Here is a 26405-nt window from a genome sequence, read left to right on the forward strand (position 1 = left end):
GGTTGTTTACAAAGTAAATAATCTGTAGCTTTCTGTTTTTTAAAAAACTATTTTATTATTGGAAAATGTCTGTTTTTAAAAATTTAACCTTCATCTTTTTTCACTTATGATTAATCTCAGATTTCAGGATATGTCACTTTGGATTGTTGCTTGAGTTCCTTTGCTCTTTGTACCTCAAATTATTAATAAATAAAGTTAGCAATTACTAATAGATTAATTATTGATGAACAATAATTAAAATACTAATTGACCCATTTCTCTTTCTGAAGTTTCTGATGGATGCAAAGGTTTTCTGTTATTCAAATATATTTTACTTTATATTTACATGTCTTTCTCCTGGATGATTGCAGAATTTTGCAGTGTTTTTCATTGAAATTATTGAATTTGACTGTTGTGTGCCTTAGAGTTTGCAACATAATTTTTTGGAGATGAATTGTGGATTCTTCTGTTGGCAATTTAAATTTTTATGTCTTCAGAAGATGTGGGCCTTTTTGTTGCATTCTTTCTTAATGACCGTCACCAGATTTTTTGACTTAATATGTTTTTCTGGGAGCCCTTTGATCTTTAAGTTCTCTCTCTCTGTATCCTGTCTTTGGGATCAGTGTTTTCCTACTCTTTTCCATCCTTCATTCAGTTACCATATACTGTTTCTATTCCAATAGCATCTTACATCTAGCCTCTTCTCTTTATTCAAATAGCCATCATCCAGGCCCTTATCACCTTTGCCAGCACCATTGGAATGACCTCCTAATTGGTGTTCTTGCATCATCTCCCCCTGTTCCAGCTCATTCCCACACGGTTATGAAAGCTTTCTAGAGAACAGGTTTGCCCATGTTAATCTCCCCACTTGAGATATTCCAGTGGCCTCTGAAATCAGGAGATCAGGATCAAATACAATCCTTCAGTTTAGCATTTAAAGTTCTGCTTAGAAATTAGCCTCAGTCTCTCCTCCCAGGCTTATTGTATGTCACTTCCTTCATGTACACTATGGAACCATAGTTCCATCAGCCAAGATGTCCTTTTGAGTTTTTTCCCTTCCATTTTCCTTCTCCGTTACTTTGCCCCGAATTGCCTTCCCGTTGGCCTGGAATTCACCAACTCCTCACCTCTGCATCTTAGAATCTCCGTTTTTCTTCAAGGCTCAGACCAGGGATCACCTTCTCTCTGTCAAGACATTTCTGCTCATTTCCAGAAGCTAATATCTTTCTCCCCAGATCCTTCTATAATTCTATTCTAGAACAGTCTATTTTATGCACTCACATGTGCATTATGTGGTTTCCTCCATTACAATGCAACTCCATGTTGCCTTTGGGACTTTGCATTCCCACAAATTGACATTTGTTGATAGATGACCATTTTATAGATTCATCACCAATGTGCTTATTCTCCAGAGACACCCTCAGCATCGCTTAATTAAAAACTGATGTCTAAGAATTGTTTTAATTTGCATTTTCTGACTATTAGACAGCTTGAAAAATTTTCAGGTGGTTATTGAGAATTTTTGGGGAAGAACTATTTATCATTTGATCAATATGACATTTTTAAAGTCTCTGATACGTGACAGGTGGCTACGTGATGCAGGGGATAGAAAGCTAGACTTGGAATTAGGAAGACATCTTCATGAGTTCAAATCTGGCCTCAGACATATATTAGTTGTGTAACCTTGGGCAAGTCACTTAAATATGTTTGCCTCGATTTCCTCATCTGTAAAATGAGCTGGAAATGGAAAACCCCAAACTCCGAATGGGGTCATAAAGTGCTGGACATGACTGAAAAACAATAATATGTGATAGACATTATGCTAGGTGCTGGTGACAAAAAGAATTGAGGAAGCAGATTCTGGCTTAAACATATTCAGTAGAGGAAAGCAAAATATGTGACTATAAGCATATATGAAACATAAAATAAATACGAGATTGTGGGAGGGGGGCTCAGGCAGCTGGGGGATTAGAAGAGGTTTTATATAAGAGGTGACACGAGCTCAGCTTTGAATGGCTCTAGGAATTTGAAGAGACGGAATTTTGCACGCTGGCCAACAGGCCTGGAATGCACTGATCCCTTACCAGGCTCCTTTGACCCACCTGGGGAAAGCACGAAGGAGAGCAAGGAAGAATAAGGCTAGAAAGGTAGATTAGAATCAGCTTGTGAGAAGCAGAAGACTTTTTTTTTCAATAGGGAAGTGATGAGGTCAGATGTACACTTTAGGCAAATCACTTTGGCACCTGAGTGGAGACTGGATTGGAGAAGGGAGGGACTTGAAGCAAGAAGGTGGATTAGGAGGCTATTTAATAACTCCATAATAACCATTTATTAAATGCTGGGAGGCACTGGGCATGTGAAAAAAAAGACTAAAATTTTTCCTGACTACATAGAACTAAGTATTGAGGGTGAAGAATCCTCCAGTGCACATGGAGGTGTGTTCAAAATAAATATGAAGTGCTTTGTGACAAGGAGGCTCTAACAGCTGGGGTAGGGGGTGGGAGGGTGGATTGAGAAATGATTTCATTCATGTGGATGGAGGCAATTTAGTTGAGTCTCGAAGAAGACTTGGGATTCTTAGAGATGGAAATGTAGAAGAAAGGGTGCTTTTGAAGACCATGTGAATGGGGAGAAATGGGGCTGGAGAGAAAAAATACTGTGAAGAGAGAATCAACCAAACTTGGTCACTGATTAGGGATAAGCAGTGAGGAGTTGAGGATGATTCTAGGATGATTCTAGCTTAGGCTTGGTCAATGGAAAGGTTATGGCAACTTTGACAGATGTAGGGGAGTTTTTAACAGGGGTAGATGGAGGGCGGAAGACAATAAATTGGACATATCAGTGCTTTGCATATACTCACCTGAAAATGTTCATTAACCATGAGGTGAACTCAGTCAAGAACTTTTGAATATTTTGAATATTTAACAAATGATCCCAATGGGTCTTACTTTCACAAGTATTGCCTTATTGATTTTGGATATAAGAATTTCATCAGAAAACATATGTACAAAATTCTTTCTCCTAGCTGTTTCTTGTCTTTTTATCCTGGGGGCATTCCATATTGTGGGTAGATCATGTTTTATTTTACCTTTGAGTCCTCAGTGCATCATTTCTCTTTGTCTCGAGGATGAAAATAGAAGAAAAGATGGCCTGCCCTGTGATCTTCCCAGATGCTCGCAACTTCCATCATTTCACTCCGGATTCCCTGCTTATGATCGAGAAACTTATTGCCGCAGAGAAACTGAAGAAGAAAGCCCAAGAGCCATCAGCTTTAGAAACCCCTCCTCAGCCTCAGCTTGACCTAAAAGTATCCAGGAAGTTGCCCAAGATTTATGGGGACATTCCTCCAGAGGTTGTGGGGAAGCCTCTGGAAGACCTTGACCCTTTCTATGTGAACCACAAGGTGTGCCAAGGGAGAGCCCTAGGGGTAAAGGGGTTAGGGCAAAGACTCCCTATCCCTGCTATATTTTTAAGGTTATGGAATTAGTGGTTTTGGGGTTCTCCTCATCATCTTTTTAGTTTTGGAGTGTGCCCCCTCTTCTTGGGATGTTTCTTGGGGTGGAAATCTAGGCTAATAATAGAGGAATAAAGGAGGATAGAGAAGCAAAAATGTCACTAGTTTTGGTGAAAAGAGAACTAAATTGCGAATCATAAGACTGAGACTCTTAGTTTTGGCTTCATAGCTTTCTTTTTGGAGGTAAAAAATTTACAAGTGAGAAAACTGTAAGAAAAACAGCAGAGCCTTTAGTTAAATAAAAATGGGAAGAAAAAAAATTGTGATGGCTCAGAATCCTGCTGTGTATAAAATGGAGATAATAATACCTGTCCTGACTCTTTCATAGTTTTATTCAATCAGTTAATCAGAAAGTATTTGTTAAGTTTTTACTATGTGCCCAATACTGAGAACACAAAGATGGAAAACATTTTAATGGGGAAGTCAACATGTACATAAGCATACATATACAAGATAAAAAGCAGGTTATATAGAAATTAACCTTAATGGTGGTGGTACTAGCAACTGTGGGAATAGAAGAGATCTCCTGAAGAAAGTATCTCTTGAGTTGAGACTTGGAGCAAGCTAGGAATTTTCAGAGGCAGATATAGGGAGGGAGAGCATTTCATGTATAGGATATGACCAATGTAAAATTCCGGAGACACCCAAAAGATGGAGTGTCATGTAAAAGAAAGAGAAATGTGTATTATAAATGGTAAAATGCTAAAGAAATATAACTATTTTCAGCCACAGTGATTTTTAAAAATTCAATTTTCTTTTTTCTTTTTAATTCCAAATTCTTTTTTCAATTTATTCCCCTCTCCACTCATTGAGAAGGCAAGAAATGGAATAACCACTATACATATGAAGTCATGCAAATAATATTTCTATATCAGCCAAAAATTTTTAAAAAAGAAAAAAGACCAAAAAATGCTTCAGTTTATATTATGATTCCATCAGTTCTCTATCTAGAGGTGGACAGCAGCATTTTTTTTTTTTTTACCATGAATTCTTTGGAATTGTGGAGGATCATTGTATTGGTCAGTTACTAAGTCTCATTATTGATTAGTTTTCCAATTATGTTATCATGGTGAAAATGGTTCTCCTGTTCTATCATTTCATTTTGCATCACTTCATATAAATGTTTCTAGATTTTGATCATTTATCATTTGGTGAATGTTTCTTAATCTTGGAAATTCTGCTCAGTTCCTATATATTTGAGATAATATATAATGATATGTATCATATCACATAATATTATATATGTGATATAATTATCATTAGCAGTGAAATTACAGAGTCCCTCTCCCTGCCGCCAATTTCCTCCTTTTCTTCTAATTTTGACTGGCAAAATTTTTAAATTTTATGTAATCAGAGGGAATTATTTTGGAAAGAAGATCATGAGTTTCTTTTTTGGACAGTGAGTTATCGAAGGAAATATTACTAAAAATACATAAATTAACATCCTTACCCCTTTTCAGTGTAGAAATAGATGGTTACCAAAAGTATTTAGATTAGACTGAAAGGGACATGTGCTCTTAGCAGTAGTTAGCATTTGGTGCAGGTTGTTGAGGGACATCTTGAAACTACTTTCCTTAAAAACTTCAAGAACAGAATAGATAGGGTAGTTCTGTTTAGAATTTGGAGCTGGAACATGTGACTCTCAAGCTGACTTCCTGCTCTGTGATTCAAAAGACTGATCAAAGAGTGATTATTCTTCACATGAAAGCTGATGCTTTCTTGGGATCACATCTATAGGTTGGATGGTCAAGAAATGAAATTGTGCCCAATCTCGGTTTCCATATTAATCATGTATTCTTACTATCTAGTGCTAAGAAGGTTTTTGGTGCTTTCTTTAATTTTCTTTATCACTCCATCCTTACCGATAATCCCTGTTGTTTGTGTCTTTCAGACATTCATGGTGTTGAACAAAAAGAGGACAATCTACCGCTTCAGTGCCAAACCCGCCTTATTCATTCTTGGGCCTTTTAATGCCGTCAGGAGACTGGCCATTTACGTCTCAGTTCATTCATATCCTTTCATTAACATTTCTTTCTCTCCTTGCCTCCATTACTAGTCAGATATCACCTCTGGTGTTCTAACTGGGTGGCCATGTGCCATCATCAGGAACTCCATAGGACTGGGTAACTGAGAATCCAGGTGCAAAGTATGAATTTTCAGTCAAGTAAGTCATGTGATTGCATATAACATAGAGCCAGAGGTCGGGAAATTTCATCATGGTAGCCTTGTACTCATATCCAAGTGGGCTTTAAAAAACATCTCAAAACAGTTTTCTACGATATTGGTATTAGCTGCATCAGGCTTGATCAGAACTCTCATATCTGCTTTCTTAGTGTAAGAACAACAAAATGTCCTGTTTGTTTGTTTTTGTTTCTTTTTCTTGGAGCTATATTGGGGAAAGTAGGAGTAATCAATGAGATATTGGGATCACTGCTGGGAGTGAGACACTGCTAACACTTAACATAGAGAAGGCATATTTATTCAGGTTTTATTTTGTTTCTGCTTTCCTTGTCAAAGAGAATGATTTTTGCATTGGAAAAAATGTCATTGTTACTGTGATCATAGATAGCATTTATATGGCACTTTAGATGTATTATCTCTATTTTGATTCTTCCAACATTCAGTAAGGGAGGTGATATTGTTATTCCTATATTACAGAATACAAATGAGGAATGAGTTGAACCCCCAAGAAAGACTAAGAAAGCATTTAGTGAAGCCTGATGAATTCCAAGTCACCAGAGTTTGATGACCAAAATGATCCTTGGTCACTGAAAGAGCTAGATTTTCTAAGCTCCCACCAGTGATCTTTGAAAACCTGAACCAAATGGTAGATTTAGCATGGGTAGGCAAAAGGGCAAATGTTGCTGATTTCCACAAAATGAAACAGGTCAAATTTTACAGTGTTTTAAAGATGATGGTGATGGAAAATCTAGAAAAGAAGGTATCACCAAAATTCCATATAACTTGATCAAAAACAAATCACATCTGATTAATGTTATTTCCTTTTCTTTTTTTGGTCAATATTAGTAGATTGCTTTAAGTGAGGGAGATGCTATAGATATAGTTTACATAAATTGCAGTGAAGTGTTTGACAAAGACTCTTAAGCTTTTTTTTTTTTTTTTTTGAGGAAGAGATGTGAACAAGATGATATTTTATTCTGGTAGAATCAAAATTGATTGATTGGCTAGCTCCCAATAATGATTTGATATCAGCTTGCAAAGAGGTCTTTGCTGAACTATCCCAAGGATCTGTCCTTAGCACTGTGCTAGTTAACATCTGATCAGCAGCTTGGATAAAAGCATTGATGATATACTTAGAAAATTTGCAGTTGAGGCAAAATTATAGGCCATCACTAATGCATGCATTAATTATCAGAGTCCAAAAAGGTCATGACAATTAAGAATGTTGAGCTAAACATCATAAGATAAATATAAATACAAAATCTTACACTCTACAAATACAAAATCTTATATTTGGGTTAAAAATTGAACTTCACAACTATAAGATTACTTTTATCTAGGTGGTTGTGTTTTTTTTTTTTTACAGAGAAGGAGAGAGAGAGGGAAGAAGAGAGGGGGGAGTGAGAGAAAGAGAGAGAGAGGAAAGGAGTAGAAAGATGAGGAAGAAGAGGAAAAAAGAATTTGTTTAAGTTATCAAGCTCTTACCATGTGCCAGACAGTGAGCTAAGCAATATAAACAAACAAGACAATCTCTCCCTCAAAGAGATGACTTTCTCCTAGAGGAAGACAGCAGAGAGCAGAGGGAATCCTTGGCAGTTGGTGAGGAGGAGACAGCTTTGAAGAAGTCTAGAAAGTAGTTGTAAATGAAGTCAAGTAAGCTTGGGGCCACTCCCCAAACTGTGGGACAGAGCAGTGGTGTCAAACTCAAATAGAAACAGATCCCTGCAGCTGCTTATTGATTTTGAAAACCACAAATTACCATTGCATTTTGATTTATCTTGTTAACCATTCCCAGTGACATTCTAATCTGATTTTGGGAGCACCTGGGAATTTTGAGTGGCCTCTGCTCTAGGCTATCAGTTGCCTAGCTATTTTTTCCCAGTCTTTTCCCTTCCAATAATCATTCTCTTTGGCTTAGAAAAGAAAAATTAATAATATAGAGAAGCTCTACTTTTTCTCTGATAGTTGTCCTTGTCCTGTCCATCTCAGCAGAGGGTCCCATCCTTTCCTTGATTTTTTCTTCACTGATATAGGTAAAGAAAAATGACCTTTTCTTGGTTCTTTCTTTGCTTTGTAGTCTTAGATCATTCTGGGCATTAGCAATTCTAACACTATTCTTACAGATTCTGTCATGCCGACATGACATATATTTGTCCCACGTTCTCTATCTTTGTTTCCACCTCCCATGCCCATCTTTTAAAAGATGAAGTTAATTAATCAGTTCCCCATAAATCTGCATTAGGCTTTATTAATTTTTCTTTATCAGATTTACTTGTTTTATATATTAAAAATTTCATTCTAGGTTGACTTTTTCTATAGAATTTTAGCCCATGGGATCCTCCTTATTTTTCCAGAGGATTGTTGGAGATCACTGAATCTTTTTTGGATGTAGGAAGAGTATTATTTTTTGCTTTTTAGAAATTCAATTCTTTTATTCCAAGGAAAGACAGAGTTTGATGAAGAGAAGGGGGATCAAGCTAGTGGAAAGCATGAGAGAAGAGAGCATGGGTAGATGAGGCTTTCATTATTCCAGGGGAGGAAGTTCAATTCTCAGATTGATGGGCAGGAGAGTGATTGTGGGAATAAGGAGGGTAAGGGAGTGGGAATACTACAATGGGAAAAATTTAGTGGAATTGACTTTGCCTTTAGACAGTGCCCCAAACAGTGACACCATGTGTGACATGATGAATGGCTAATCACATGGTAAATGTTACAGGCTGATATTTATAAGATGCCAGCAAGATGAATATGATACTCAGAACAAGGGACTAGCCAAAGAATTCTGTAGGATTAGATTGTCTGGGAAGCCATTAATGAACCAATAGATTTGCAGAGTGTCTTTCTGTGTTTTCAGTCCTGTGCAAAGAACCATAGCAACAGCCAAGAGAACAGGACATGATTCCTGCCTGTGCAGGCTATAAAATTTATAAAGTAGCACACATAGGATTTTTTTTATTCTAGCTTTTTCTTAACAAAACATATTCATGGGTAATTTTTAACACTGACTCTTGCAAACACTTCTGTTCCAGCTTTTCCCCTCCTTTCCTCCATCCCCTTCCCTAGATGGCATGTAGTCCAATACATGTTAAATATGTTAAAGTATATGTTAAATACAATATATATATATATATATATATATATATGCGTAGTCATATAGTTATCTTGTTGTCCAAGAAAATATGGATTTAGAAAGGTAAAAATAACCTGGGAAGAAAAACAAAAATGCAAGCAAACAATAACAGAAAGAGTGCAAATGCTATGTTGTGGTTCACACTCATTTCCCAGTGTCCTTTCACTGGTTCTGTTCATCACTGATCAATTGAAACTGAACTGGATTCTCTCATATTCACGTCCATCAGAATTCATCATCCTATAGTATTGTTATTGAAGTGTACAATGATCTCCCGGTTCTGCTCATTTCACTCGCATCAGTTCCTGTAAGTCTCCCCAGGCCTCTCTGAAACCATCCTGCTGGGCGTTTCTTACAGAACAATAATATTCCATAACATTCATATACCACAATTTACGCAACCCATTCTCCAATTGATGGGCATCCATTCATTTTCCAGCTTCTGGCCACTACAAACAGGGCTGACACAAACATTTGTGCACATGTGGCTCCCTTTCCCTCCCTTAAGATCTCTTTGGGATATAAGCCCAGTACAAACACTGCTGGATCAAAGGGTATGCAGTTTGATAACTTTTTGCGCATAATTTCAAACTGTTCTCCAGAATGGCTGGATCTGTTCACAACTCCATCAACAATGTGTCAGTGTCCCAGTTTTCCCGCATCCCCTCCAACATTCATCTTTATCTTTTCCTGTCATCTTAGCCAATCTGACAGGTCTCACATAGGATCTTACAGAATGATATATGACCAGGGGTGCCTTGTGTGGTCCATATGATATTTACTATAGGAGGTTGGGGAAGGGAGAGAGAAATATAAGACAAGGTTGGAGTAGTCAACTTCATGGGATAGGTAAGAATTGAATTTTATTGTAAACACTGGAAAGTGTCATTGTTGGGCCAAGTGAACAATGACAAGTACCATGGTGTAGTGCATAGAAAGCTGAATTTGGAGTTCAGTCACTTTGGGTCCTATATTTGCCTTTGGTAGATACTGGCTGTGATTCTAGGCAAGTCCCATTACCTTTTAGTGTCACAAGCAGCTTTTTAAGACTAAAAATTACAGAATATTTGACAACCTGTATTAATGGAGGGAATTTCTTCTTCAAGAGTTCAGGGTTTGATATAAAAATCCAATAGCAATGAATCCTTAAGGACAGTGCTATAGGAAAGCAAGAACAAGATAACAAAGAGGAAGATCTTTTTTCAAGAGTGATAAGAATTAGTCACTTGCAATTGTTGCCTTAGTTGAATAGTTCTTAAGCTAAAACTAGGGTAGACTAATCAAGGCTTTGCCCTGGTATAGGAGCCACCACACTCCTATGGTATTGGCTTAATTTTGGACCCTTTTCTCCCTCCCTCCCTCCTTCTTTTCCTTCCTTCCTTCCTTTTCCCCTCCTTCCCTCCCTTCCTTCCCTCTCTCCTTTCTTTCCTTCTTCCTTTCTTCCCTCCCCCTCCCTTCCTTTCTTTTCCTTGTACCACACATTTGTGCATGTGTATGAGTCTTGGTTCCCACCTTCCTCTTTTTAAGCCAATTGCAGTTGAGATCCTTAGACAGAGAGTTTGGATCCTGTGTCCAAACCCCAAATGTATTGGGAACAGGTGTTTACCAAAGCAGTGCCAGCCCAGACAGGGTGACTTGACACCCTCCTTATCCTAAGCTGTGCCTTACAGCACATGAGCCTCCAGGAAGAACTTGCATGGGAACAGAGGAGCAAGAACTGAAGGGAGCTGTGCTGACTATGTTCCTGTTCATTGTTCTTTACATGTTATCTCACGTCTTCCTTAACCGTATTGTTCACATTATTCAGCATGTTCATCATATGCACGGTTATTGTCAATTGTGCCTTCATGGCATTCCTAAAAGATGAGACAACGAATAAACACGCTGAGTAAGTATCTCCCCTTGATTCCTTGCGCCTAGTCTTGCTTCTGTTTTTGTTTCCATAATTTAATGAGAGAAAGCTAAGGGATGAGAAACAGAGAATTATTTTGCTCTAGGACAAATTTCGACATGTTTCCTGGAAGATTTTGTATCTAATAGGGATCTGGTAGTGAATATGATCACAAATGCATTTAAATCTTCTAAAACAACATAGATGAAAATAGTCAAGACTTTGATGAATTGTCTTTACAAAAATTTGAACTTTGAGGAAAATTTCAGTTTTAAGCATTTATTATACACTTATTGTATGGAGTTCATTGTACATATTGAATGAAAAGATAAAGTTGAGGTAAAATGCTGAGTAGTGTTCTGTAGTTTAGGATTATATAGACACCTCTTTTACTCCCTCTCTTTTTCCTTGTTGACCCAGAGCAGTCTGAAACTTCACAGAATTAAGCACCCAGTCAAAATCTATTTGGCTTTGGCTGTCTCAATCTCTGAAATATACTTCCTTTTTGTCTACACCTCTTAAAATCTCTTGTTTCCTTGGTGACTTAACTCAAATGCATTTTCTATATGAAGCCTTTCCTGATCTATCTATGTGCTAATTCAGTCTCTTCTTAGCTCCCCTTGTGTCCATGTTGTATTTGTTATGGATATACTTATAGATGTATATTATATCTCACTCATTGAACAAAAGGACTTTCCCTTTTGTCTTTGAAGTCCCGACACTTAACATGTTGTTGGGTGTATAAGTATTTAATAAATACCTTTGGAAGACTTGATTGATATGAAAACTGTGTTATGTGACTTGCTCAAGGTCATACAAATGATAACTGAGTTAGAACTTGGATCTAAGTCATTTAACACCAAATACGGTTATGAATACGTTGAAGTTCTTCTTTGGAAAATTCTTGGTTCATATTCTTTGACTACTTGGCTATTGAGTTTGCCTATTGGAGAATGGCTATTAGTTTTCTATATATATATTTTAATATGTAACTATATGTAAAACTCTCTATATAACTATATATATGTACTTCTATCTAACTATGTATCTATCTACATATTTTAGTACATTGTTTAAAGGTTTTAGAGATGGAATCTTTATAGAGAAATTTAATCCAAAAAATTTTCCCATTCAATTATTTCCCTGTTATCTTAGATGCATTAATTAAAAATTATTTATTTTTGTAATTTCTCTTGTTTGGTTAAGCATACATCTACTTTCCATAACTATGAGAGGTATATCATTTGTTTCTTTTCTAATATTATATAGTGTGATCTTTAATATTAAAGTCACATCCATTTGCAATGTGTTGTAGAATATGGTGGAAGATGTTGGTCTGTGCTTAATTTCTGCTAGATTACTTTTCAGTTTTCCCAACTTTTTTGTCAGATAGTTTTTTCCTATGTAATATATGTTTGCTACTTTATTAAGTACTGCCTTATTAAGTTCTATTGTTTCTGATTCTCTTTTGTCTAGTCTGTTCTATTAATCTTTTATTGTAAACCAATTCTATTCTAGAGGGTTTTACGAACAATGTTTTATAATAATAAAGTTTGAGCTCTAGAAATACTATTCCTCATTTGTCCTTCTTTTTAAAAATTTCCTTGATATTTGAAATATTTTTGTTTTTCTAAATGAAATTCACTATCATTTTTATCAATTTATTGATTATAACATTAAAAGTGTAATTTAATTTTGATAGTATTGCCATTTTATATTGGCAAGACCTAGCCATGAATATGAAATATTCCTTCAGATTTTTAGGCTGTTCTTTATTTCTTTAAGGAACACTTTGGAATTGAGTCTACATATCTTGTATGCTTTGATTATTGCCAGATTGGCTTATATTGCCAGATTATTGCTGTTTAGTCATTCATTTTTGTCAGATACATTGTGACTCTATGGACCATACTAATGCTGTCCATGGAATTTTCTTGGCAAAGTTACGAGAGTGGTTTACCATTTCCATCTTCAGTGGGATCTGAGCCCCAAATACTTTGTGCATTTCCTAGCTATTTGGATTATTGCATCTTGTGTTTTGTTGTTATATAAGCTATTGGTTTTTAAGGATTTATTTTGTAGTCTACAATTTTGCTAAAACTATTAATTGTCTCAATTAGTAAGTATCTTTGCTAATTCTCTAAAATTTTCTAAGAATGGTCAGTTTATTGTCAGCAAACAGGGAAAATTTTTTATCTCCTCCTTATCTATTGTTATTTATTTATTTTTCCTCTCATCTTCTTGTTGTCTTAGGTAGTCAGGCAGATTCCTCTTTCTTCTTCCCTTCAATTAGTACTATTTATTAATTTTTAAAATTTCATTTTCCATTCTTTTCTGAAAAAAGATTTCTATTACTCTCTTCATTATCCATCTTCTTTTTCATTTTCTGTCTATTGCTAGCATTTCCAGAATAATATCAAATAATAGTGGAGAAATTAGGTGCCCATACTTCATTCTCATATTTACTACACAAGTGTATCCCCACTGAATACAATGCTTGCTTTTTGAGAGAAACTTTTTTATGATATTAATGGAGGTTCTTTGATGACTATTCTTTGTAAGTTTATTTGCTAGTGTGAAAAAGAGCACTGTATATTGTCAAAGATTTTTTTTTCTTACTGAGATGATTTTGGATGTTTTTGTTTTCAATATAATTATGTTTTTGTTTTCCTAATGTTGAACCATCTTTTCATCTCTGTCATAAAGCCCATTTGATCCTAAGGAATAATTTCTTGGATAAATCACTATAGTCTGATAAGATTTTGTTTAAAATTTTCCAGTCAATACTTATTAATGATGTTGACAGGGGTGAACCCTGAAACTGTCCTCCATGACTTCTGGGAGGAAGCTATTGGACTTCTGTGTCTCTGACCAGAGGGGATGTCCACAACTCTCTGCACTGCCACTAATCACATCAATATGAGCTTATGATTTTCCTTCTATGGTTTATCTTTTCTTGGTTTAGGTATTGGAATCTCATAAAAGGGTTTCAGTAGGGTATTTTCTTTCTCAGTTTTTGAGAATAATTTGGAACATTTGGGTGCTAAGAGTTCTTTAGGAGTTTGATAGAATTCTTCTGGGAACCCATAGGAACAGGGTGTGCTTTTGTTTCTCCTTCTTGCTGTGGAAGGTTTTTTTTTTTAAACACTAGATCAGTTTCTTTTTCTGAGGCTAACCTCTATCTGCTCTTCTGATGATTTGAACATTTTATATTTTTGAAAGTATTTCTTCTTTTTATTTTCTGTTTTGTTAGCTTATAATTGCATAACTTTTGCTTTTTTAAAAAATCACTTAATGCATTTTAAAACATTTTCATCCCTTGCATATTTTATGTATATTAATTTTTAAAATATGTTTCCTGTAACCAATAGATTATAGTGTTTTGCTTTCTTATCTGATCTGTCATTCTTTTAAATTTTTATTAGAATTCTTAATCTTTAAAGTTATGAAGGTTAGGTTTATATTTTCCTTATTCTGTCTTTAATATTGGAGTTTTTCAAGTTATATTTTTTTTCTGTGACAATAGTATGTTCCTTCAGTTATTTTACTTTAATCTTTTTTAAGATGGCCTTCTTCCCACTTTCTTTTCTTCCCTCACCACTGGTCCCCTCTTCTTGTTTGTTACCTTTGGAGTTTTGCTTATTAGTTCCATTTTCTCTTTTGATTTTATCTGGTTATACATCTCTTCCGTCTTTTTTTACTCTCAAATATTTAAGTACATTCCTCTTTCTTTTTTCCCCCTTTAATCAATACCATTCATTAATTTTATAAATTTGATTTTTTTCTCTACCTCTTTCCAAAAAAGATTTCTCTCATTCTCTTCATTATTCATCTTTTCTTTCTGTCTTTTCTAGAGAACTCCATTCCTTAATTCATCATACCTATATTCATCCAGTCTTTTTCTCTTCTCTGTATTTCTCATACGCTCCAACCTTCTAAGGTATTCATTTTAGGCTCTCTTTTCTAGGCAATTTCTACTACTGCCTTGTGCAGCTTGCTCCGTAGCTTTCCCTTTTTTTTTATTGTGCCTCATTCTCAGAACAATGTCAATTATTGCAAGGGTTGGAGAGGATGCTGCCCTAAGTTAAGACTCCTCTCCAACCATGCAGTTCATAACTGATCTTTATCTTTCCTCATTACCTTTTCCCCCATTTGTTTTAAAATCTTCCTCCTGAGCTCATAACCTTCCACTCCCCGAGGTTCCAATTACTCCTAGGGATTCTAACTCCCTCTCCACTTTGCCCAGATAGGAACTCCAGATCACTTAGACCACATTTAATGTTAGGTTCTCATCTTCTTTCAGAGACCATCTCTCTTCACCATAGGAACACTGAACAGTGGGAACTCCCATTACCAAAGCAAGACCTCCTTCCTTTCTTCCTCTTTTAAATTCTCCCCTTCTTTTCACTTATTTCCTCTATAGGTTCTTCTCTAACTGAGACTACAAGGGTCACTTTCCCCTTATAGCTAGCCTTGAAGCATATCCAGAAACATCAGTCATACCTCTCTATTCTTCTATTCTCCTTATCTCTTTTATGTTCACTCCCACATAATAAAGGAGACCCACAAAAAACCAAAACATTGATTCACCTCCAGCCAGGGTGTTGCCAGATTCTTTTTATATGGTTCCAGTCCCACCTTTTTACTGTTATTTCCACCTGATTTTCTTCCTTGTCTCCTTATAAACATTTTTTTTTAGTTTTCTATTTTCTTTTTTTATTATACTTTTTGTTTACAAGATATATACATGGGTAATTTTTCAGCATTGACAACTGCAAAACCTTTTGTTTCAATTTTTTCCCTCCTTCCTCCCCCAGATGGCAGGTAGACCAACACATGCTAAATATGTTAAAGTATATGTTAAATACAATATATGTATACATGTCCATATGATTATTTTGCTGCACATTAACTTTTTATTTTCAAAATATATGCATAGTTTTCAACACTCACCTTTGCAAAACCTTGTGTTTATATTTTTCCCTCTTTCTCCCACCCCTCCCCTAGACAAGTAATCCAATATATGTTAAACCTGTGCAATTCTTCTCTACATATTTCTACATTCATCATGCTGCACAAGAAAAATCAGATCAAAAACGAAAGAAAACGAGAAAGAAAACAAAAGCAAGCAAACAACAACAAAAAAGGTGAAAATACTATGTTGTGATCCACATTTAGTCCCCCTAGTCCTCTCTCTAGATGTAGGTGGCTTTCTCTATCCAGGCATTGGAACCGGCCTGAATCACTTCATCGTTGAAAAAGCCATGTCCATCAGAATTGATCATTATATAATCTTGTTGTTGCCATGTACAATTTTCTGGTACTGCTCATATAACTCAGTATCAGTTCATGTAAGTCTCTCCAGGCTTCTCTAAAATCATCCTTCTGATCATTTCTTATAGAACAATAATATTCCATAACATTCATATACCATAACTTATTCCACAAGTGATGGGCATCCACTTAGGTTCCAGTTTCTTGCCACAAACATTTTTGCACATATGGGCCCCTTTCCTTCCTTTGTGATCTCTTTGGATTCAGGCCCAGTAGAGACACTGCTGGGTCAAAGAGTATGCAGAGTTTGATAGTCCTTTGGGCATAGTTCTATATTGATCTCCAGAATGGCTGGATCAGTTTTCCTTATGAACATTTAGAAAGAGATCTCTTTCTGGTCTCTCTGGTTATTCTATTGCTGTTGTTATTCTTGACTGATGCCTTTATGTGTTCCCCCTATATTTCTGTTATTTGAGGTACTTGAGGGACAAATAATTTCTTAATGCCTGGTTTTCTTTCTAAAGCTGTTTCAAATGACTATTATTGAATGCCTATCTTTTTTTTTTATTTATTGTTAAGCTTAGTAGTGCAGGATAGATCACCTTGGACTCTATTTTGAACTGTATTGCTCTTTGAAATACATTATTCCATTCCCTCCTATATTTTCTTATAGATGCAGAATAGTCTTCTGTTATTTGAATTTCTTTTTCTTTGTATTTGAAGGGATTTCTTCTTGATGACTTGAAAAACTTGTCTCTGAATTGAATTGTTAAATTTAAAAATTGTTAAGTGTCTTGGAGTTTGTAGTCTTGATATTTGTTCCTCTGGAAATGATTTATTAATTCTTTCAACTAGTATGATAGTTTCTGTGTTCAGAAACTTGGGGCTGTTATTCTCTTTTTATAATTTCCTTCACTGTGGCTTTAAGACTTTTGTCCTGTTGTGTGCTTTTATGATCTGTACTTTGCACTTATGTATTCTCTCTTCTGATTACTGTGTTTTGCTTCCATAATTAGCATGTTTTCTTTTAATTTTTCTTTTTCTAGATGGTCCCTTGCTTATGAATATTTACATTCCCAATCCATTGTTTTCTTTTTTTGTTTTTTGGTGAGACTTGCTCTCACAGAATTCTAATTTTTCTATTCAGCTCAATATTTTTGTTGTTTAGACCATAACTTCTGCTCTCCTGATTTTCTTTTCTCCTTTGAACTCCTCAGAAGCAGCAGATGATTTCAAGTTCTCCTCATATTTCATAGGATCTTCTGTCTCTTCAAGTGTTGAATCATGTTCCTTTATTTTATGGTATTTATTCAGAGACTCCTGAACTCATTTACTAAATCTGAAAGCCAAATTTCTTCTGCTATTGGTGAATTGTTGCTGGAATTATCTGCTTTCGATATCTTTGAGTTTTCTTGTTCTTGAAATCTTTAGTAACTTTGGTCTTTCCTCCTCTTTTGTTGTGAGGGTTGTCTCTCACATGTTCCTTAAAGGGAGTGTCATTGTGTGACTTGAAGAAAGTTGGAGTCTACAGCTCTAGCCTCTTCCATCATTTTTCTTCAAGGATGACTTTAATTCCTTCCTGAGGCTACCATTTTACTTTCCTTAGAGGGAGCAAATACTGGGCTAGAATTATATTTACATATTTCTTTAAATATTATTCACCTAGGCAATGTAATGTTAAGATTCTATATAATTTCTAGTCACTGTTTCATTAATAGGGGAAGCAGGATCACAAGCTTTATATCCAAGACTTGAACCCCTTTCTCATCCTCCTTAACCCCAATTGGTGGCAAAATGGACTGCAGAGTAAGTATATAAAGGAGAATATGCACCAAATGATACAGAGCGAAGGAGTGCTCCAATAGGGAGGGAGATAACTCGGCCAAGAGAGAGCCCTAGATTTCACCCAAGGGGAAATTCCCTGAGGTCTCTAGAGTATCAAGCTAATAGAGAGGGCCAACTGCTCTCATATTTCCTTCTTCCTAGAATATTTTCCTTTAACAAAGGAAACAAAGCCAAAGCAGGGCTAGTTGGCATTCTCATTTCTCTTAAAGTTGGAAATCAGAAGGGCCTAAAGTCCCATGAGACTCAAAGCAGATCCTAAAGACTGAAAACAAACTTGAGGCTTGAGGTGAATTAAAAGAAGATCAGAGACTGTGGCTTTTTTCCATTCTTGACAACTTTGTTTTTTTCAGATGCCAATATTGATCTCCACCAATGAGAGATCTCCATATCAATGGACTTTGAGGTCCCATTTTTCCTTATTACTCACTTTCTGAAACTCAGACTGATTCATTCCTTTCTTATGATGGGTTCCTTAGGAGCCACATCTCAAAGTAACTCGGCCTCCTTTTACTCTGGGCAATTCAGAAACATCAGCCTGGGTCTCTGTCCTAAGTGATTTGGGAGTAGAATTTAGAATTTGACCCCAGCTGTGTACTGAGTGGAGTCCTGCCCCTTTTACTGCTTCCAGCCTTGTTGTCCTGTCCTGTTTCCTCTATTCCTCAGTTCTCTGGCTTAGTACCGGGAGGTCGGAGTGTTTTTCCAACACTGAACCCTGCTGATGGTACTGGTTTTGCTCGTTTCATTTTGCAAAAGTTTATGTAAGTCTTTGAAAGTTTTTCTGAAATCCACCTGCTTATCATTCCTTATTGTTTACTAGTATTCTATCACAATCATACACCACAACATGTCCAACCATTCCCATTTTTGGACATCCTCTCAATTTCCAGTTGCTACCATAAAGAGAGGTGTCATGTAGCGGGCCGCAGATAGCCATCAATGTTACAGATACTTTAGAATATACAGGTTCTTTTCCTTTTTCTCTAATCATCTTTTCAAATAGACTTAGTAGTGGTATTGGTTAGGTCAAAAGATAAAGGCAGTTTGGGTATAGTTCCAGATTGCTCTCCAAAATGGTTGGATCAGTTCACAATTCCACCAACAGTGCATTATTGTCCTAATTTTTCTATATTCCCTCTAACATTTGATGTTTTCCCTTTCAATCATTTAAACTAATCTGATAGGTATAAAATGGTATTTCAAGGTTGTTTTAATTTGCATTTCTCTAATTATTTAGAGCATTTTTATATTAATATAAATTACTCTGATTTCTCTACTTTATATCTGCCTGTTCATATCCTTTGATCATTTGCTAATAAGGGAATGATTTGTATTCTTATAGATTTCATCAAGATCTTATGTATTTGAGATATGAGATCTTTATCTGAGAAGCCATCTATAAAATTTTTTTCCTCAATTTTTTGCTTTCCTTCTGATCTTGGCTACATTTGTTTTTTATGTAGTTTAGTATAATATAAATTATTCATTTTATACTTTACTCTGTTCTCTCTCTTGTTTATTCATAAATTGTTAATCTATCTACAAGCCTGATAAATAATATGTTCCATGCTCTTCCAATTTTTTTTTGTAATATCTTTCTTTGTATCTAAGTCATATAGCCATTTTTACCTTATCTTGGTAGATCATCTGAGGTATTCATCTATGCCCAGTTTCTGCCATACTGCTTTCCAGTTTTTCCAATAATTTTTCCAAAACAATGAATGCTTATCCCCAAATTTTGTTTTTACATTGATCATATCCAAGGTTGTTATATTTATTTGCTGCTGTAAATTGTATATCTATTCTGTTCCATTGATCTACCTTTCTATTTCTTAACCAGGATTTGCTTTTTTTAGGGACTAATTTTTTTTAAACATGGTATTTTAGGATTATTTTCTCTGTATTTGAGATTTATTTTAGTCTTAGAATCAAGGGAGTTTTGGGAAATTTTTAAATGAGATATATATATATATATATATATATTTTTTTTTTTTTTTACTTTTTTTGTTCTTTCAAATGAATTTTGTCATTTTTTTCTACTTTAGTAAAATATTTTTGGATAATTTAATTGGGATAGCATTGAATATATAAATTGATTAAGGTAAAATTGCCAGTTTCAAAAATTAAATTGGCCCAGCCTACCCACGCACAATGAATATTTCTTCAATTATTTAAACCTTAATTTATTTTTATTAATTTTTTTATAATTTTGTTTATATAGTTCCTAGTTTTGTTTTGGCAGGTATATTCCTGGTTATTTTATACTGTTTAGAATTATTTTAAATGAAGTATTTCTTACTATTTCTACTTGCAGCGTTTTGTTTATGATATATAATAATGCTGATGATTTATATGGATTTACCTTATATTCTAATCCTTTCCTAAAATTATTAATTGTTTTAACTAACTTTTTAGTTGAATTTTTGGGATTTTCCAAGTGTATCATTAAATCATCTACAAAAAGAGATAGTGTTATTGCTTTGTTCCATATTCTGATTTCTCCTATTTCTTTTTCTTCTCATTTCTATTGCTAGTATTTCCAATACACTATTGAATAATGTTGGTGACAGTGGGCATCCTTATTTCACACTTGAGCTTACTGAGAAATCTTTTAGCTAAACTCCATTAGAAATGATGATTGCTGATTTTAGATTAATGTTTTTTAAAAAATGTATTTGAGGAAGAACCATCAAATAATATTTTTCCTACCTATACTTTTAATTTTTAAAATAGAAATTAGTGTTATTCTTTATAAAAAAACTTCTTTTCTATAAATATTGATATAATCATATGATTTTAAAATGTTTTTATTATTGATATAATCAATTATGTTAATAGTTTTCCTTGTTAAACCATCCCAACATTCCACATATAAATCCCATTTAGTCACAATGTATAATCTTTGTAATATATTGTTGTAATTTTTTAGTTCATATTTTATTTAGGATTTTGCATTATATTAATGAAATTAGTTTATAATTTTCTTTCTGTTTTTATTTTTCCTAGTTTAGTTGTCAGTATAATATTTATTTTACAAAAAGAGTTTGATAAAATCCCTCTTTTGCCTACTATTTCAAATAATTTCTTTAGTATTGGAATTAGTTGATCTTTAAAAGTCTGATAGAATTCACTTGTAAATCCATCTGGTCTTGGTGCTTTTTTCTTAGGAAGTTCATTCATGGCCTGTTCAATTTAAAAAAAAAAAAGGTCTATTTAGATATTTTGTTTCCTTTTTTGCTATTCTAAGCAATTTATATATTTGTAAATATTCTTCCATTTCTCTTAAATTGTTAAATTTATTGCCATTTAATTGGGAAAAGTAATATTCTCTTTAATTTCATCTTTGTTAAAGATATTCTTGCCCTTTTCATTTTTAATACTAGTGACTTGATTTTCTCCTCTCTCTTTAAAAATAAAATTAATCAATGGTTTAGCTAGTTTATTTTTTTTTAAATTAAAATTCCTAATTCAATGGATTTTTAAAAATTCACTTTTAATTTTATCTTTAATTTTTAGTATTTCCAATTTAATGTTTAAGTAGGGATTTTAGTTTGTTCCTTTTTAGTTTTTTTTTAATTGCACACTCTATTCATTGGTCTTCTCTTTTTCTATTTTATTGATGTAAGTATTTAGAGACTTTTTTTTCTGTATCCCATAGGTTTTGATATGTTGTATCTTTACCAGTATTCTCTTTAATGAAATAATTAATTGTTTTGATCATTTATTCTTTAACTCATTCATTCTTTAAGATTAGGTTACTTAATCTCCAGTTAGTTTTAATCTCTGTTTCCTTCATCTACTATTGAATATAATCAATATTGCATTATGATTGAGTTCTGGTCTCTTTGTCACAAATATCTTAAAGTCTTGGAATTTGTCAAATGCTCATTTTTCCCCCATTTGGGATTATATTCAACATTGCTGGATAAATTACTCGTGATGGCAACCCTAATTCTTTTTCTTTTTGAAAGCCTTACCATCTTTTAATGTAGAAACTGGTAGATCTTGTGAAATCCTGATTATATCTCCAAGTATTTAATTATTTTGTTCTTTTTCCTTGCAATATTTTCTCTTTAATCTAGGAGTTTTTTTTAGCTATACATTGTTGTAAAATTTCCTCCTGGGACCTCTTTCAAGTGAAGAATGGTAGATTTTTTCTATTTCTACTATATCCTCTTATTCTAGAATTTGAGGGCAATTTTCCTTAATAATTTCTTGTAATCAAAATTCTTTTTTTTTAAATCATAACTTTTAGGTAGTTCAACAACTTTTATGCTATTACTCCTTGATCTGTTTTCTAGTTCAGTTATTTTTCTAATGTTTAAGATTCTTTTGTATTTTTCTAGTTTTTTTTTTTTTTTTTGGTCATTACAATTTTTGATTCCTCTTGCTCAATTCTAATTTTCAAGGAGTTATTTTCTTCCTTAAGATTTTGGACTTTTTTTTTCCAATTGGCTAACTTTCTTTTCATAATTTTCTTGCATTGCTTTCCCTCTTAATTTTTCCTCAGTCTTTCTCATTTGAGTTTTGAATTCCTTTTTAAGATCTTCTAAGACCTCTTTGGGGAATTATGACCATTTGACATAACTCTTTGGGGCAAGAGGGACTTTTTTTTTACTTCATTATTTTCCTTTGAATAGGAACCCAGATTTTCTTTTCTACCACAGTAGTTCCTACGGTAGGTTCTTTCTTCTTTGTTCGCTCATTTCAATTTTATTTTTGTTTAATTTTATTTTTTTATCAGCTTATTATTATCATCAGGTTTTAATCCTGAATTGTGGGTAATGGTGCCTCTGCTTTAGATTCTCTTTATTGTTATTTTCTGAATTTTGTCCAGAAGCCCAGTTTTACCAGGAACTTTTCAAAAATGAAATGGTTTGACCCTGAGGTAATGAGTTCTACCTCATCGATGGTCTAGAAAACTACTTGGGTGTATGGAAGAGATTTTTCTTTTGAGTAGGGCTTAAACTAGTGGACTGCTGAAGACCTCTGGAATAATGAAATTCTTCAGTCCTGTGAAGAAGGGGTCAAGTGTTTTGTATATCTGTGTGCATAAGAGAAATGTAGAAGGCTGGCCTGACTTACTCAGATTATTTTTTGTGAGTAACATTGATAAAATTTGGTTTTCTTTTTGACATAAAATATGGAGATAACTTTGTCATTTAGTCAGTCACTTGAGGCCATTTGATATCTTCATATATGTTTCCATTCTTCAGAAATTTCAAATTACCAGCTTAGTCTAGTCTATTAGTATTTGCCATCTAGTTTGCCAGCAAATAGAATACTACGATGCATTTAATGTGTAATTTAGTTATTAGGGTTTGACAAAAGCAGGATTAAGAGATGACTTTTTTTATATTTTCATTTCATTGAAAATGCTCATTTCTATTCTCCATTTTTAATTCCTTAGATATGTTTTTACTGCCATCTACAGTTTTGAAGCATTGATTAAAATATTGGCAAGAGGACTTCTTCTGGATGAGTTCAGTTATCTTCGAGATCCATGGAACTGGTTGGATTTCTTTGTCATCACAGTGGCGTAAGTAAGCAAGTTTTTCATATCATAAAGCTCAGAATAAGAAGGATACCTCCACAGAGTATAGTCCAAACTGGAGGGAGTTAGGTTAGTCACAGTGGACCTAGAATTGGATGTGTATCTGAAAAAGTTTGTTGGTTCTGCCCAGAGGTTATGCAGCTCTGTGGTGCTGGTGCTGGAGCCGCAATCCAGGAGTATATCCATTTGTGTATCTACAATGGCCAGAAAATGCAGTTTATGAAAATCCAGATGGTAATATAATTCGTGCCACCAGTTATCTTTAGATGACTTTTTAGAGTTCGTAAAAAATATTACAACAGATCTGAATGTTTTCCAAAGACCTGAAAGTATTTGAATTGAAATGGAGAATTCCTAACATTATGGGTAACATGAAAGTTATGGGTTCAAGGTAGGCCTTGAACACTGAGACCAAAGGGAAAAAAACCTCAAGCTTTAAATAAGATTATAGACCAGAATTTCATGATCTGGATGATATTTTACTGATCATTTCACCTAATCCTTTTACTTTGAATGAGGAAAAGGGGGCTAGTGATTTGTGATTTGTTTGTACATGTTATTTTGGTCATAAAGAGCAGAGTAGGCATTCAAACCTAGGTTTCCTGACTCCAAAAACAGGACTTGCCCCTAGTTACTATGTAAATCACAGAAACAGATCAAAAGGAGTAGAGGGGACTAGAGATCAATCCTTAATCCTTTCATTTTATCGAGAAGGAAGCTAGGATCTAGAGTATGTAAATGGTTTACCCCAGCAAGTTAATGGAAGATCAGAGCTGCTATGGAATTATTTAAGGATTATAATGGGTCCTCAGGAAATTCTGTCTCTTGTGTTTGGTTTTGGGATGCTATGGGATGTGACCTTCAGGAAGGCTTCTGCTAAAGTATATTATCCCTGTTCTTGTTGTTGGCAGATTTCTATCACTAGGGATAAAACAACTAGAAAGCGTGTCAGCTCTGAGAACATTTCGAGTGCTCAGAGCTTTGAAAGCCATCTCAGTCATTTCAGGTCAGTAACCTCAGCTTTCTATGATTACCTCTTAGATATATAGAATTGGCTGCATTTCTATTTAATGCATGAATGCTATATGATAGATGTAGTTATCACTAGCAGTCTACCAAAATATGCCTTATGCTTCTTTCTTACTGAGATCCACTTGCATTAAACTGACATTCTGTAGGTATCTGGTTGTTGGCCAAAGAGATCACGGTTAGCATTTCTTTCAATAAGAGAATTTCTTTCAATAACTTCTTATCCAATCCACAGGGGTGTATGGGTATAGAAGGAGGACCAGTACATCTGACGCTGAGTCCTTTTCAGGGCTGCTTATCCATCTTTGGTGTCCACCTGGCGCTCAGCTCCCATCTGTGGCTCGAAGAAGCCGAAGCGCACCCAGTGGTCACACTCTGGTAAAGCTTCTTAGAAGAGGGTAACAGGCCTTAAACCCATCTTGAGTCAGGATTCTATCTACCCCAAGCTTGTGAGGACTTTCTCTAGCAGAATGGGCTGATGAGAACAAGTTGTTCCAGTGGCCATGAAGATGGCTAAAACTGACCCTGGTGGAGCACTTCGAGCTGGTCAGACATAGAAAATATCAAGGTCATCCATTATATTCCAGGCCATCACCAGTTGTCTTGACTTTTGTCCAGTTACTAGATTTTTAATAATTCTGGAAGTGAGAGTGAGGCTTGTGACTTTGCGCAACTCTGTTTTACCTAAATCTAATTCAAACAAGAGTCAAGACCACTCTGTGATGTCATTGGTCATCTTTGAAAACAAAGAACAACAAGGAACAACATCCAATCCACAATAAATTGTGAAGATAATCCACTTAACTGTGGCTGTCTCCATGGGAACAGCAAACATTTTCATGCCTGGGAAGAACCTTAGGAATTTTCTGAGATTAACTGAGTTATCATATCATTTTATTATATAATATTGCATCATATTGCTCATATAGCTTCTTAAAATTAATATAAATGCTAGTGTCTGTTTTTCTGTTTCTTATTATTATTCTAATAGTCCAAATTTAAAGTTGGGCAAATTATAATCTCGGGAACATAGCAGGGACTCAAATCCAGGTTTACTTACTTTTATTGGAAACTATGATGCAGCTAAGTGGGCCAATGGATAAAGCATTTAGATCTGTCAGGTCTAGTTATGAAGTTGGGAGTTAGAAAGATTTGTATTTTACTCTCACATCACATACTAGCTGTATGACTCTGGATAAGTCACTTAATCTCTGTCTGCCTCAGTTTCTTCACCTATAAAATGGGAGTAGCAATAACAACTACCTTCCAGAGTTGTGAAGTTATAGTGAGATACTATCTGTAAAATATATTGCAGGGGCTAGTTGGTATAGTGGATAGATCATCAGCCCTGAAGTCAGGAGGATCTGAGTTCAAATGTGGCCTCAGACACTTAATAATTCCTACGGTGTGACCCTGGGCAAGTCACTTAACCCCAATTTCCTCAGCAAAAAAAACAAACAAACAAACATGTTGCAAACCTCAAAGTACTATATAAATGCTAATTATTAGTATTATATATAATGTATATATTATACATTATAACAATAATGTATTATATTATACATTATGTATATTATACATAAAATAATTATGTCATATAAATACATTATATTATAATATTATTACTATCAGTCAATCAATAAATACTTATTAAGTACCTACAATATTTCAAGCACTGTGCTAAGACCTGGTCACAGAAAAAGAGGCAAAAAAAAAAAAAAAAAAAGGTCCCTGCCCTTAAAAAGTTACAATCTGATGATGGGGATGGTGGAGAACACTATACAAAAAATAGAAGACTTCTACAGAGGCAAGGAGAACCTGAGCTAGAGAAAGGGAACTGCGTGAATGGAGAAAAGAGGATAGATATGAGAAATAAATGATAATGAATATGACTATGATATGAAATAAATGAAAAAGCACTTAACAACTTGCCATGTGGAAATGCAAGTGATTAAAACTTAAAGCAAGCCAGTCCCTACTCTGAAAGGGCTAATAAAAATAGAAGAGATAA

General features: G+C 34.6%; 1 protein-coding gene across 2 annotated transcripts in view; it reads left to right on the forward strand.

The window, feature by feature from the left end:
• The window catches only part of SCN11A (sodium voltage-gated channel alpha subunit 11), a 106959-nt gene that overhangs the window by 11417 nt on the left and 69137 nt on the right, over positions 1–26405 (forward strand). Inside the window, exons 2-6 of one of the 2 annotated variants that reach the window (XM_031952451.1) lie at positions 3106–3382; positions 5385–5503; positions 10603–10692; positions 23222–23350; positions 24277–24371. In XM_031952451.1, coding sequence (XP_031808311.1) covers positions 3107–3382; positions 5385–5503; positions 10603–10692; positions 23222–23350; positions 24277–24371 — 709 coding nt within the window. In that variant the 5' untranslated portion in view covers position 3106. The remainder of the gene's footprint in view (positions 1–3105; positions 3383–5384; positions 5504–10602; positions 10693–23221; positions 23351–24276; positions 24372–26405) is intronic. The other variant, XM_031952458.1, reaches the window with a different exon arrangement.

The sequence above is a fragment of the Sarcophilus harrisii genome, chromosome 1, assembly GCF_902635505.1.
Source record: "Sarcophilus harrisii chromosome 1, mSarHar1.11, whole genome shotgun sequence".
In the NCBI taxonomy this organism is placed as follows: Eukaryota; Metazoa; Chordata; class Mammalia; order Dasyuromorphia; family Dasyuridae; genus Sarcophilus; species Sarcophilus harrisii.